General features: G+C 38.9%; 1 protein-coding gene across 5 annotated transcripts in view; it reads right to left on the reverse strand.

The window, feature by feature from the left end:
• Positions 1–15,000, reverse strand: part of ctnnd2a (catenin (cadherin-associated protein), delta 2a) — a 217,204-nt gene that overhangs the window by 100,840 nt on the left and 101,364 nt on the right. For 4 of the 5 annotated variants that reach the window (XM_083529368.1, XM_083529369.1, XM_083529371.1 and 1 more), the window contains 2 exons: positions 13,375–13,888; positions 3,930–4,121 (listed from right to left, as the gene is read on the reverse strand). In XM_083529368.1, coding sequence (XP_083385494.1) covers positions 3,930–4,121; positions 13,375–13,888 — 706 coding nt within the window. The remainder of the gene's footprint in view (positions 1–3,929; positions 4,122–13,374; positions 13,889–15,000) is intronic. The other variant, XM_083529370.1, reaches the window with a different exon arrangement.

Raw genomic sequence — 15,000 nt, forward strand, 5'->3', positions numbered from 1 at the left:
GATTATTATGGGATTTCTCATCCACAAACCAACAGGGACGCAAACTTTTGCAATTAGTTTGTATACGGAGTAGAAAAAAAAACTACACGTGTTAGAAACAACATTCGTTTTGTAATAATGTAATAATAATAATGTAATAATGTAATAATAATGTAAAATAAAGCACAATGTTTAAATGAGTTGGTGTTTTATCACGAAACACAATAAACAAACAAACAAATAAATAAATAAATAAATAAATAAATAAATAAATAAATAAATAAATAAATAAATAATTAAAATCCAGTATGAAGTAAAAATAAAAAGCAATTAATAAAATAGTACATAATATTTAAACATAAATAATATAAAAGCATAAAATGTATATAAAAAAGTTAAATTTCAAAGTTAAATAGATTTATATATATATATATATAAATACATATAAAATTTATAAAAACCAAACAAGTATATCAAATAAAAAATATATATTTAATGAATATTTTACCATTTAAATTGATTTCTATTTTAAGCAATATAATAGTAAAATATGTAAAAATTTAAAGGACAAATGTTTAAATTGTTTATTATTTGATTTCAAGCTATTTAACAAATAAAGAAAAATAATTGGCAAAAATAGTAATTAATATATATATTTATATAAATTAGGGCTGTTAAAATGAAATTTAATAACGTGTTAATGCAAATAAATTTTTATGGCCCTAATTTTATTAACGAGAGATAAATGCTGCGTGCAATTCTGGGTGACCATTTTTTTTATTACAAATATAAATAAATATATATAAAAGAGGCGATATAAAAAAATAGATAAGTTCCACTGGAAAAAATAATAATTAATTACTTAACATCTGTTTTATTGATGAGCCAATTCTCAAATCCAGCACCAAAATTCTCCATGATGAACACATCCGGCAATTAAAACCGTCCGTGTGGAAACGTAACAAAAGTTCTGTTTAGAGTCCTAATGTTTTACGCAATTTAAAACACGAATATTATATCTTAATGCTTTTTATATATATTCAGTAAAAATATAACAGATCTGAATTGGTGAAGACGTACAGCATTAATCCACCATAATGGAAGTAACAGCGCTATAACGAGCGTCGGAATCGAAAAGGAGAAAAAAAATCCACGTGACAAATAACCTTATGACAAATAACCTCAGTGCCACTAGCGCTGTAATCTATTCCACAAATACTCGCAGGAACCTCATGCATTATACATTCCCCATTTCTAATTCATGTGCTCGTATACTGTAGATATTTAACGTCTTATATGTTTCGTTTGCCGACGCTGGAGCTTGTGTGAATACACGGCGGGGTCAAGTGCATGAACGACCCTGCGAAAGAACCTCCTCCGCCTTCTGCTGCACCTACAACGCAATGGAGATGAAGACGGGGAGACGGTGAATAGTCTGCGCCTGACATGAACACAACGTGGTGCAGATCGTTCCGTTGACGTTATGAGGCCATTAAGTAAAGGCAACAGTATTGAAAGAAAAGTGAGTTTTTTACTGCGTATCATGAGCTCCGCTTCACAAAGGTCACTGGAATACACTCAGGGTGCATCAGGAGAGAAAAATTACAACAGGTGCCCTCTATTAAATGAGTTACGTGCATTTTTATTTGCACAATCGAGCCACGTAATAAAAGAGCTGACATTTAGTCTTCAAGGGAAACTGATCAGAGATTACAGTTCGTCGCTGCTGCATTTCTCGCTTTTTCACTCAGAGAATGCAGTATATATATATATATATATACACACACACACACACACACACACACACACACACACACACACACACACACACACACACACACACACACACACACACACATTATGGGTCTAAAATCTTAACCACTAAGCTACCTCCCCAGGTACTCATTTAGGTGAGGTGAGGAGGCCTGGAGTGTGTTCACATTTATCACAAAGGTGTTCAAAGTTTATTGCGGGAGATCTTCCATTCCAACCCATGGGAAGCAGATCTTTATGGAGCTGGCTTTGTGCACAGGGGCATTGTCATGCTGGAACAGGTTTGGGTCTCCATCAGCACAAAATCCATCAGTTGCTTCATCTAAGATTCTGGTTTCACTCCAAGAAGTTCATATGGATCACTATGTGATTTTCAAAAGCAACAAGAGAGGAACAGGAAATGGGAGTCCCACACACTTTAAATGTCCTTCTGATACAAAGCTATTCAGTGCACAACATTCATTCCAGACAGTCATTCAGTCATTCCAGAACAACCCTGAACCACCATATTCTACCAGATTGTCTGTGATCTCCAAATATGTTGCTCCAGTTTGTATTACAGTATATTTTTTATAATTTGTGCAAACGTCTCCAGAATAGACATTTCGAATAGACAGTTTCGAATGTCACATCAATAACCAGCTTTTTACAAACACTTTAAAGTCGGGCCTGCAGTACACCCCTGAGGCATTCCTATTCCCAATGATCATCTGTGTACGGGTATACACTGCAAAACAAATTTGCAGATGGTGGTCAAACATTTTAAATTTGTATAATAATTAAAATGCTTTCATATGCTTAAGTTTTCTATCAAAAGACCTATGGAAGGAGTCTCCAGAGTCAGTGGTGATTTATACTTTTACATGTACTTTTTATTTTTTTACAGCACAGTGAAAAATAACCTAGCGATGTCAGGAAGCTGGGGTCAGACATAGTACAGTTCCACAGGAGCACAGAAGGTTAAGGGCCTTGCACAAGGGCACCAAGAGTGGCAGCTTGGCACTGCTGGGGTTTGAATTCCCAACCTTATAATCAATAACCCAGAGCCTTAACCACTGAACCACCCCACCAGTGCTTTGTGCCAGTAAGCAATTAAGCTGCTTCAGGACATTCTTTTTCTGAAATGCTGTTTTTATGAAACGCTGTATTAACAAGATTAATAAGGACAATACAATTACGTTTTAGTGCCATATGAAAAAATTGATTAAAAAAAAAAATGGAATAAAAAAGATTGCGGAAATAAAGTCATAGCAATACGAGAAAAAAATTGAAAATTATGAGAATAAAGTCGTAGAAATACGAAAATGAAATTGTATCATTACCAGAATAATGTCAAAGTTACGAGAATATAGTTGAAAATAAAAGTCGTAGCAATATGAAAATAAAAGTCATAGCAATACAAGAATACGTAGCAATACGAGAATAAAGTTGTACCACTAAGAAAGTATGTAAATTGCGAGAATAAATAGATTTGATTTTTTTTTAAACGTGCCACTAAAATGCTGTCGTGGAAAGAATACCTGTTTGAAAAAAAAAGTGCACCATGTCTTTGTTCAATAAAAAGAAAATTGTGATTGCTGAATTGTGGTTGGTGTATAAGAGGAATAAAACACCTCCTGGTGTAGAGTTACAGGGAAATAATTGTACAGTAACAGTAGCTTTACACTGCATTGATTATATTCCTATCACAGCACACCACCTCTGTTTATACAGAGTGTATGAATAAATATCCATGCAGATACAGCAGAAATGTTCAGATCAGATGCTTGAAATAGCTTGGAGAGGTTTTAACCTCCCACATAAACCCTAAGTAATAATACACTTAATCTTCTACATGGTGAAAAAAAAGTCTTGTAATTTCCCTCTTTATTCCTGTAAGCGTGACTAAATAATAAAATAATAATAACAATAATTGGCATCTAATTGGATTAGCATGCTTTACCTGGCCTGAGCTCAAACTCAAAGCATTGTTGTGAGACATTTCAACGAGGTCAGTACATCTCAGAAGTGACGCTCAGCCCCCCCAGGCACACGTAAACATTTAAAGCCCGTCTCTAAAGAGGTCACTAGTTGGCCGCGAGCAACGTCATGGTGGATTAGGACGGATCTGATGCTCTCGGAGAAATGCGAGCGGCTTTCTGCACAATGAATTTACACAACTGGGTGAGGAACCTTACCAGTGTTTGTACGGTAAGTTCCAGTATGTCCTGGACCAGGAGGTTCTGCTTGACTCTGACTCAAGCTCCTCATTGGGCCTTTCTGGTAAACCCGGTCCTCATAAATGGGCTCGATGTGGTGCTCCGGAGACTGTAGGGGTCTCAGGTCAGGAGCTGCATGGCTGTGTTGACTGCTGTATGAGCTCCGAGATCCTGTCGGAAGAAATAACGTATCAAATCAAAGGTCCTGGATTCCCTGATATTTTTCACGACTTGTAAAGTAGAGTCGACTACAGGGTGTAGAGTGGAGATGAGATTTGAACAGATGTGTATCATATGACGTTACACCACAGATGGGACAGAATCACAGATTTAGAGATGACAAGAGATGAACTTTTTCTTTAAAAAGTTTTTTTTTTGGATCGTCTATGTTTTACCAAACTCAAGTGTCCCAGGAACAAATGTAACCTTCCCGTTTATATAATTATATATCACGTGCTGGTTGTTTTACGACTACAAATGAGACACAACATGCAACAGCCAATCAGCTTTCTGTTATTGGCAAATACTTGCTTTGAAAAAAATTCATTTAGGGCTCGGTTAAGGTTAATACGCTAACAAGGTATTTGTGTGTGTGTTTTTGATATCCTGAATGTGGGTCTTAAATTGAATTCTTAATTGTACTTAAAGGTTTTAAATAATTAACTTTGTGAAACCTGCAGAAACCCTGTCAGTAGTAATAATGTACACATAATTGTTTTTAGGAGACAAAAGGTTTTAGCTATTTAGCTAGGTTCTAGCTATTTGTAGGGAAAACAATGGGATTATCACTAGGGTTGCACAATTCTTGAAATTTTCAAGAACGGAGACTTTCCATAGGAACTAATCTGGAATCAATGGGAATAAAGTGGAAATTTACAAAACTGCAGGTGAGCCAATTAGAGGGAACTTATTAACTAATTTTGGTTAAAACAACCAAATTTAATTCAATTTTATTTGAATTTCTCTCCTGCACATTCATCAGTCACGTGCACACAGCACACTTACTGCGAGGTTACTGAGGCCACACCCCCTACATACACTTGTGCATCCCTCCATAACATAACACACATCATTTCTTCAATCCTGCACATCAAAAAATGAGCTGTTGTGCAGCAGAATAATACCATTGCAAAACAAATACACTGACTAAGCAGACATGCATGTTAGATAATAATAAAAAACTGTCTAAAATAAGACCATCTTCCACAAACAATCTCCGGTCACCAAACATCTTCCAGGCTCTGACTATCACAGGAATATTGCAGCCAATACTGAAATACATTCATACTGTAGCCAGCCTGTGAATCAGATATGCTAAATGTAAGCTAGCACTAGTTCTATGACAAATGATGAGGCTTATAGCGCAAGCTGTGATGTTCCTTCTTCTACCTTCTGCTAGCCAGTTTTCTGTTACTGTATCATACAGAAATGTAGTACTGTTCAAAAATTAACACATCACAATTTTTTATGTTTTAAAAAATAGTCTTATATGCTCTTCATTCAAGCCTGCATTTATTTGTTAAAAAATACAAATTCATTTTTTTATATTGTGAATATATGAAATAATATCTATAATTGTTCAACTTACAATGAAATCATAGTCATATTAAAAATCAGATTTTTTTAAATCTGTATTCGTTTGCATGCATGCCAGCTTATGACGAAACAAATTTTTGATATTTATGTTTGTATGTGATATGGTTTACATAAATGTTCTAAAATTTCAAAGTGATTTCCATAAATTCTCAAAAAATCCTGGATTTTACCGGAAATGTTTTCAAACCTAATTATCACTTCTCGACTAAATACTCTTTTCCCAAAGAGTTCTAAGTGTCTCATCAATATCTCACAAACATTTTGGCCCATGATACACCCTTGAGGCACTCCCATACTGACTGATGTGTGCCCGTGTATACAGTGCAACACACAAAATCTGAAGATCTTGCTCCAGCTCTGCAGATGGGTAGATCAGAGTCGGGTGCCATGCCTTGTTCTGCCATAATGCAATTACGCAAATGTTCAGACAATAAGAAGCTGCAGTTAGAGTGGTTTCTCGCTCTAATCACCTTATCAGTGTCAGCCAGGCGACTGTCTCCACTCGCTGAACCAATTCCTCCAAATGCTGGGGAAAGACCTTCAGGGGGTTTCCAGAAAGCTCTGTAAAAACATTCACCATCTGGAGAGCACTGTCTACATATTCTACTTCACAGAGCAGCTGCTTTTAAACTCAGAAGACTCTGAAAAACAGCAAGCCAGGCAAAGAAACTCGTGTTTGGGTGCCCTCCTGAGCTGTTAACGCGGATACTTAACATTGAGAACGTATTAGACAATAGAGAAAAGCATCTCTATTCCGTTTAAAGAACAGCCATAGAGTTTTGACTGAGAGAAAACCTTTTGTTATTGAATAATATTCCTGTCCGTAATATGTTTAACGTCCAAACCGAGACGCCATTTTTTTTTCAGCCAACAAAATCCTCGCTTTTCAAAAACGCCCTCCAAAGTGGATACATTTGGAAACTCGTTTTTTGCGCGGCAGCATGGACCGTGTGTGAAAACGCAGGCTTTTGGAAATGACGATGTATTTTTTGACGCTGCCGTGTCGTTTCAACGAGCTAAAAAGCGATTAAACGGCGAGCGTAAATGACGCCAGTCAAATCGTTGTACATTTTTTGCCCGTGCGCAGTGCAGAACAGGGATGTGAGCAGTTTTAGACATTTTAGTGTGGATGAGCGACTTTTGGGAAATGATTAAATAGGAAAGTGTGGACACGGAGAGTTGTTAGACAAAAACACTGCTTTCAAATGTATTCGTATTAGCATTCGATAATGGTAGCCTCCTGCCCTGGATTGCTTCAAAGAAACCAGGAAGTTCCCAGACACCACTTTGAGAACCGTGGCTCTAGGAATTGTTTTAAGAGCCAATTTTTGTATCCAAGTACTTCCTCCAGTAGGATTTGAGCAAAGCCAGAAAGACAGACAGACATCCAAATAAATAATGACACACCGAGAGAAAAGATAAAGTCCTGAGCTGTGAGTAAGTATGCTTTTCTGAAAGGCTAACTCTCACTAGGCAACTTTTCCACAGCCAATTTGGAAACAAAGCATTTCGTCCAGGTAGATTTCATTAAAGGCAGGAAGACGGACAGTCATACAAATAAACAAAGACAACACACACGGACAGAGAAAGATAAAGTCTTGGGCTGTGATTAAACGAGCTCTTCATCAGGGGCAACTCTCACTAGGAAACTTCTCTGCAGCCAATTTGGAAGCTAAGCACTATGTCCAGGTAGTTTTCGAATGAAAGCTCTCATCTTCACTCTTCTGTGCAGTTCCTTGTGTACATTAGCACAACATTCCCCTGAAGATAACTTCCTTTAGAGGCTGTCAAAAGATCGACGTCAGCGCGGCTCTCGCCACATTATTCACGACATGATGAAACGATGTACGTGAAAAAAGAAATTCACAGGTGTTTGAGAGCTGTGGGAATGTGGGACTGCTACATATTTATTAGAAAGAGTTCAAAAACAGCTCTCTGTCACCTGGCGGACTGAAACGTGGAAAACTGCAGCATGCAGCTGAATCAAGGAAGCGAAGGGGGAAAAAAAGAGACAGCCAAAACTGTCTTCAAGTCAGGATTAGTGGTTCCTCAGCAACCACCACTTTCAAGCAATCCTCTGCAGTAAGGCCATGTCAGGGTCCTGGTGGATCTACATCGAGGGAATATACCTTGTATGCAGGACATAATGAATACTGTGAGGAAGAAGATCTTCTCCTGCACAACCTGCCAGAACAGGTGAGGACTGTTTCTTGTTTATACTTTCTATTAGTTGGTTGGTTCATAACTCCTGACATTTAGTCATATTCCCATTTGATGTTTATCTTTTTACCTCATTTTATCTTCACCAAGTTCCCATTTCCTGTCTGATGTTTTTGCTATTTACCTGCTGTTGTTTCAACATTTCCTGTAGGTTGGTTTCTGTTCCCTGTCTAAAGTTTCCTAATTCCTGGTTGTTCATTCCCATTTAGGTGTAAGTGATTCCTTCAGGCTTGGTGTTTCTTATTTATCCTATTTATTCAATTTCCTGTTGACTGGTTCCATTTCCTGCTTGATATTATATTAGTCGATCATTTCAAGCAGTCTATAACTGCTTGAAATTTCCCATTAATCGTTTCCTATTTCCTTTTAGTTGGTTTCCACTTCCTGTCTAATGTTATTTCATCGTATTCATCGTTATTTCAAAATCGTTTCACTTTTTATTTGTTTCTTGGTTCTTATTTCCAACAGGAGATTCCCTTTTCAGGCTTGACGTTTCCTATTTATCCCTATATTACAATATTTCCTTTTGATTAGTTCTATTTCCTGTTTGATATTCCCTATTTTCCTCTCTTGTTTCCATATTTTCTGTTGGTTGATTTCCATAACTGCTTACCATTTCCCATTTTCCATAGTTTTCTCAAATTTTCTGTTAGTTCCTGTTTGATGTTATTTATTAACCCTCAATTGTTTTCCATTTCTGTTGGTTGGCTCCCATTTTCCATCTAATGTATATTTCTACTCAGTTGTTTCCCATTTTCTGTTCATTAGTTCCCATTTCTTGTTAGTTGGGTTTCCGATAGATGAACAAACGGTTGGCTGGTTCGTATTTCCGGAATAATGTATCCCAGTTTTCCTAATTTCCCGTTAATTGATTTCCATATCTGCTTAATGTTTTCCATTTTCCATCTTTTTTCCCCCATTTCCTGTGTGATGTTTCTCATTTCCCCTCAGTTGGTTTCCAATAGGTGAACACATGCTCTATTTCCAGTAGATGATTCCTATGTCATGCTTGGTGCTTCCTATTTATCCTCAATTGTTTCCCATTTCCTCTTAGATGGTTTATATTTCCTGTCTAATGTTTCTTATTTCCTGGTATCCGGTTCCCATTTCCTTTATGATATTTCTTATACCACCTCAATTGTATTCCATTCCTGTTGCTTGGCTCCCATTTCACATCTAATGTTTCTTATTTCTACTCAATTGCTTCCCATTCAATTGAAAACAGAGTTGGTTTCCATTTCCATTCATGCAGCTCCAAACACTCAGTTGATCTGAGGGACTTTTCTCTGTTTTTAATCACTTTATAAACATGCTGATTCTCCCGCAGGCCCTGTTGAGGAATAGTTTTTTTTTTTTTTTGTAAACGATCATTCGCCCAGCACTCAGTAAGACTTTTCACTACTGGTAGTATCATTGTTTCCTCAAATGAGGTGACATCGAAAACTGCATCCTCCCACTCTCCATCAAAGCAAACCGGTTTGATGGACAGACTGCAAAAAACTGAGAACCACCTACTGTTCAATAAAAAAAATAAAAAGCAAAAAACATTCCAGACTTTTCAGAAATTAATTCTAGGAACTTCTGCAGGTGAACAGACCAGGGTTTCACCCTCAACCTTTTCAGGATTGTATACCACCTCAGCCACTTCGGAGAAACAGACCTGACAGCTGAAGATGTGTAAATGGTGCCTTCTTTTCTTATATGTTCTAATGGCATGGCAGATTTGCAGCATTCTCACAGTAAACGTCTGAACAGCTCGGGGCAACAGTAACACTGCGGTTCTGCTGTATTATTAAGCAAACCTACGAAGTGTAATTCTAAGAACAGGATAGTAACAAGACATAAAGCCCACTAATGAAGGCATAAATTCCTTTCAGGGGATAAATTTCCTTTATTTAAGAAGAACACGCAGGCCTTTTGTCCGCTCTCTCAATCTGCTCAGTCTTCATTCGAAGTGTAAATTGTTCGTAAGCGAGATCGAGTATTTTCTCATTGACAGCAGATCGTGTCCTTCTTTTTCCCCACTATATGTTTGTGCTAATGTCCACTCTATGTAGCACGTTATTCTCACTGAAGGGGGATTCCACCGTGATTCATCAGCAGAAAAAAAAAAACAATGCCATGTTTTTCAGATTCGTCTGGGGAAACTCGGAACTGGGCCAAATCCTGACAAATGCCTCTGCGCGTAGAATCGAATCTTTTTCTAGTTTGTGCATCCTTTTTCCAGTCCATTATCTCAAATACAGACATCCAGTAACCCGACGAGGGCACTTAGACCTCCGACCTCTTCAATTATCATCTACGAAAGGTGACCTGGACGACTGAAAGGCTTCTCCGACAAACTCGATTCCAGTTTCATCTAAGCTTAAAAGCTCCCACCTTTCACCTAACCATCATCAGGAGCATGTCCTCTGACCAGAGAGAGGAGTTAAAGACATGCTGCATGCTCTGCAAGGGTTTCTGCACCACTTAATTCACCCATTTTATATCAAATTGGCTTTCAGTACCATTTTGGCTGAACTCTGAAATGCACGAGGGCGTGGCTGGAGATACCGGTGGAGGAGAGGGAAAGGACGCTTTGCAGGAATGTAGTGTGGTTTTAGATGCTGGAATAAAAAATGGGGAAGGTCTAAGAGGCACTGAATGGGATTTTACATGCAGTCATGTGGCGATTTACGACGCCATCAACAGACATAAATGCCTCAATACAGAAAACTTCATCATCGTCTACGATAATATCGTAATTGTTGTTTTAGCGAGTAAATCACAAAACAAAAATCCTAAACCTACAGAGTTTCTTCTTTCTTTCACTGCATGTGATTCACTGCATTCAGAATGATCACAAATTCAACATGTGTACATTTAGATCATTTGATATAGTTAATCAATATCACATGCAAAATCAGCATGATTACAAATGTGATATCGATTTTATACACCAGTTCAATAAACAAGAAGTCAATATGAAGAGACTTATTTGGACTCCACATCGCCTGTTTTTGCTTTGATTTCGCCAAAAAAAAAAAATCCAATCAAAGCCACAGCTCTGGTTTGCGTCTCTGAGCAACATAATGATTAAAAAAAACGGCTTTAAGAAGGTCAAAACCCCTGTGAACTGACCACCACACAGAATATGCAGAATATCAAATATTTTAGGAGTCAGCACAATAACACGCTCTTCAAAATATTTACCTAATTACTGTTAACGATAAAACACCAAAAATCTCGAGATGAAGTTTTTTGTCCATATCGTAGACCTCCAGCTTCAAAAGCGGCGTAAATAACAATCTGACACTGAAGATCAAGAATTCAACATCGTATCGATTCGTTCCATCAAAATCCCATTCCCTCTTTTTTCTCTTTTTTTTCACTGACAATTCATTAAAACTTGATAAATCCGAATCGCACAGGTGATGCGTGGAATCCGAGCCGCGCTCCGTCCACGCTTTGATTTTTGTGTCTCATGTGTCACTCTGTGGGTTTTATCAGACAGAACCTGATGTGCAGCAGGTTTTATAAACCTGAAATCGATGGCACTGAGACGTCAATAACGCTCGGAATCAGCCTCAAAATCAGATGTGCGTTTCCATACGACGTCCCGTGCCTCGGTGTATCGCTCCGTGGTTCTCGGGTTCTGTAGGAAATGACCTGATTATCGCGTTAAACATCAGGATCATTTTCACCTCCATCACAGGCTCGAGGCCTCGTGAATAAACCGAAAGCCGAGATTATTGAGAGCTCTTTCACGATTGTCGTTCCAACTCAAAGGCTGATTTCGGGCCGTGTATAAAAAGTATGGGATTGTGAGGATTTGGTGAAATATAATCAGATCTTCTCTGTAAATATGTTCCTGAGTTTGGCTTGTGATCCTGAATGCTTTTTCTTTCATGATATCGGCTCCAAAAATGTGCAGCAATATGAAGTCCAGCAAAATGTGGTTTGCAAGAGAAAATGGGAGACTGTTATTACATACGAGTTGGAATCAAAAGGTTTCAGGACTAACGTGGTTCTGACCCACGTGCGTTACCACGTCTACGATTTCGTCACAGACAGCAACTTAGCAGGAAGCGCAAACGTTAATGAGTGCACAATGAGTGCACAATGAGTGCACGTGCAATTCAAGAGGGGAAGAAAATCGCTGTAAGAGAGATCAGGAAGATCTTCAACAACCTTCAACCCTTTCGAAAATGTCATGATGCTCGTCTGAGAACGTTCCACGCGATCCCACCTCCGCGACCACCCTACTCGCCAGATCCGGTTCCTACGGACTTCGCCCTCATTGCGGAGATCATGTGTGGATCGCAGAAGGTGTTTGACACACTTCAAAAAGTAGACTTCCAGGACACGTTCCAGAAGAACACTTAGAGCTCTGCATTGCTGTGCAAGAGGAATGTTTTGAAGGTGATAAATAAAGTACTTTAGAAACGTTTTGCTACCACCTCGTACATAGACTTGACACTGTTCCTCTAATTAACGAATTACAAAAACACACTGCTGATTTTGAGATCTCGTGAAATCACTTACGGATAAAAGTAGGAATGAACATATGAAGTATGAAGTGAGCTTGAAGTGAACTACATGAGTTCAGCTTGTCATTCACACCATGGTCACGTTTCTTTCTAATAAACACTGGCGTTATTTTATGGCAAATCCAAATAGATTTAAAACAAAGCCGATGTCCTTCAGAGTCGGGATATCAAGAGGAACAAATGTTACTTTTCCACCCAGATGTGTTTCCTACCACAAACTTTATAGCGCACAATTGTATAGGACGTCTTTGGATGAATAAACTTGAACTAGAAGACCCAAACCTGTTCCAGCATGACAATGCTCCTGTGCACAAAGCCAGAGCCATGAAGATCTACTTTCAAAAGGATCTCCTGCTATAGAGCACCAAATCTACTGAACATCAATGAATGTGATTGCTGACTGCACTCCAGACCTCCTCGCCTCACCTACATCAGTAATTGACTTTACTAACACGCTTGTAGCTGACTGAATCTCCCCAAAATTTACAGGAACATCTTCCCAGAAGAGTGGAGCTCATTATAACAGCAAATTAAACCTAAATGCGGAATGGGATGTTAAAAAAAAGAAATATAAAGCTCAACTTTTGTTAATAAAGTGTAAGTCCAAGAAATAGTTATTTGTTTGGAGTGAAAATAAGTTCCAAGCTCCACCAGTTTTCTTCTAAACATCACCCAAACCAGCAAAATCGATCTTCATAAGTAAAAAAAACAACATAAATATTTCATTATACATTCATTATATATACTTTTTTAAATAAACAACTCCAGAGTAATCACACATTCCAGAATTATTTATTTTCCTTCTACAGTACACCGGTGGTGTGTTTGATTCCTAGGTATGAGAAATTAAAACAAATGGTTCCCATGTGTCAGTTTATTTTCAAATTCTGAACCGTATCTCCTCGTCAACTCCTGCAGACTGTACGGAGTAAAGCGTCCTCTAGCTCATTGATGTGAAAACAAAAGACAGCGTGCTGAAATGCAGCCACGGTGTTCAGGAAGAGATGCCAATACGGAAACGAGCTAGACAAACACTCCAGACACGCCGCCCACCAGATCAAAACACGGTTGGCACTCACCGGCGAGACTCCCGGGCCTCTGCAGAGTAGCGGTGGCGTACAGCTCGTGAGAAATCTTGTACTGCTCGGAAGAGTGCACCAGCCTCTTGGTTGGCGAGAGCGTGGCGTAGCTGCCTACACTGAGCTGCTGGTGCAGCGGCGAGGCGTTGTTGGACGGCGATGCCAGGCGGATGGGTGAACTCGAGGCCGGGCCGCCGGCTCCTACAGCATTTATAGGGGAACTGCTGCTGTAGGACTTTGCGAGCCTTGCAGGAGAGGGTTTGGGTGAGGAGGATGAGGAAGAGGAATGCAGCCGCTGGCTTGTGGCATAGGCGGGAGCGTCCGAGGCCGAGCCCAGACGCTGGAGCTTGTTGGCCGAGCCGGTGGCCGTGCCAGAGGGCTGCATGGAGCTCAGGGGAGAGCTGAGGCGAGGAGCAGGCAACGTGGAGCTGGAGTAGTAGATTCCCGAGGCTGGACATGCCTGCTGTGGTTCAGGGCCATGGCTCTGTGGCTGAGCTGCACGACTCGACGTCACCTGCAAATAAATTACACATGGATTAGTATCAGGGTCTGTGACCAAAATTATACAGTAACCATTAGCATAATATACATCAAAAACAGAAATGATCAGTAAAAACCTGATTATATCTATTCATCTGTATAGATAGATAGATAGATAGATAGATAGATAGATAGATAGATAGATAGATAGATAGATAGATAGATAGATAGATAGATACTCCCACAGAACACTACGCTCTCTATAATATGAGTGTTTTATTTCCAACAGACATAAAAAAATCTGATTTTACGTCAAAAACAGTAAACAGACATTCAGTAAGCAGATCTCAGTCGTCTTTAGCTCCCTAAGAAAGTAAAAAAATAATTTTTGCGTTCGTTTTTTAACCTTGAGTCTTGTGCAGGTATTTTGGATGTTTATATCTATAAATATAAAATAAAAGCATTACAGCACTCGAAGGCATGTGCTTTGGGAATGTATGAAGAAATGATGCAGTTTGAACCTCAACGTGTGGAAAAAACACACTGAGTGCAGACACTCGAGTGGCCGAAAACAGCACCATACAATAAGAATATTTGATTCAGTAGGCAACTCTTCTGCCAGGTAGGGAAGGTTTGTTTGCTAAGCGACATGGCGATGAAAAACTGAACAATTTACAGACTGTACGTTAATGTAAGCGTAACGTTGTGCTGTTTATAAGGCTAAAATACAGCTAATAATTCAGACAAGGAAATGCATTAAAATGAAGAAATATCCACGCTGTAACTCAGAGCTGTAAATTCCAAAGAGATGGAATCCATTTCAAAGCAGGGAACATAACAGGAGGGTTAAATCCAGTAATAAAGCACAGATCCAGCACAGAGGCCGTCGTTTTCAAAAAGGCACCGGGGAACTACAAATCAAAGGCAGCATTTAGACCAGAATGAAACAACAAGCACTCAGAAAACAAAAAAAAAAAAACCCAAACAAACAAAAAACAAACATTTAATTACTGCTGAGAAAAACAGGACAGGAAACACAGTCACGTTCTGCCGTGAGAACTTCTGCTCAGATCTGCCAGTCTGTCTGAAAGCCTTTGTAGTCGGGTTGGAAATAAAACTCCACCCCACGGGGCAACGCCAGAACAA

This window comes from Silurus aristotelis (assembly GCF_946808225.1).
Source record: "Silurus aristotelis genome assembly, chromosome: 25".
Taxonomy (NCBI): domain Eukaryota; kingdom Metazoa; phylum Chordata; class Actinopteri; order Siluriformes; family Siluridae; genus Silurus; species Silurus aristotelis.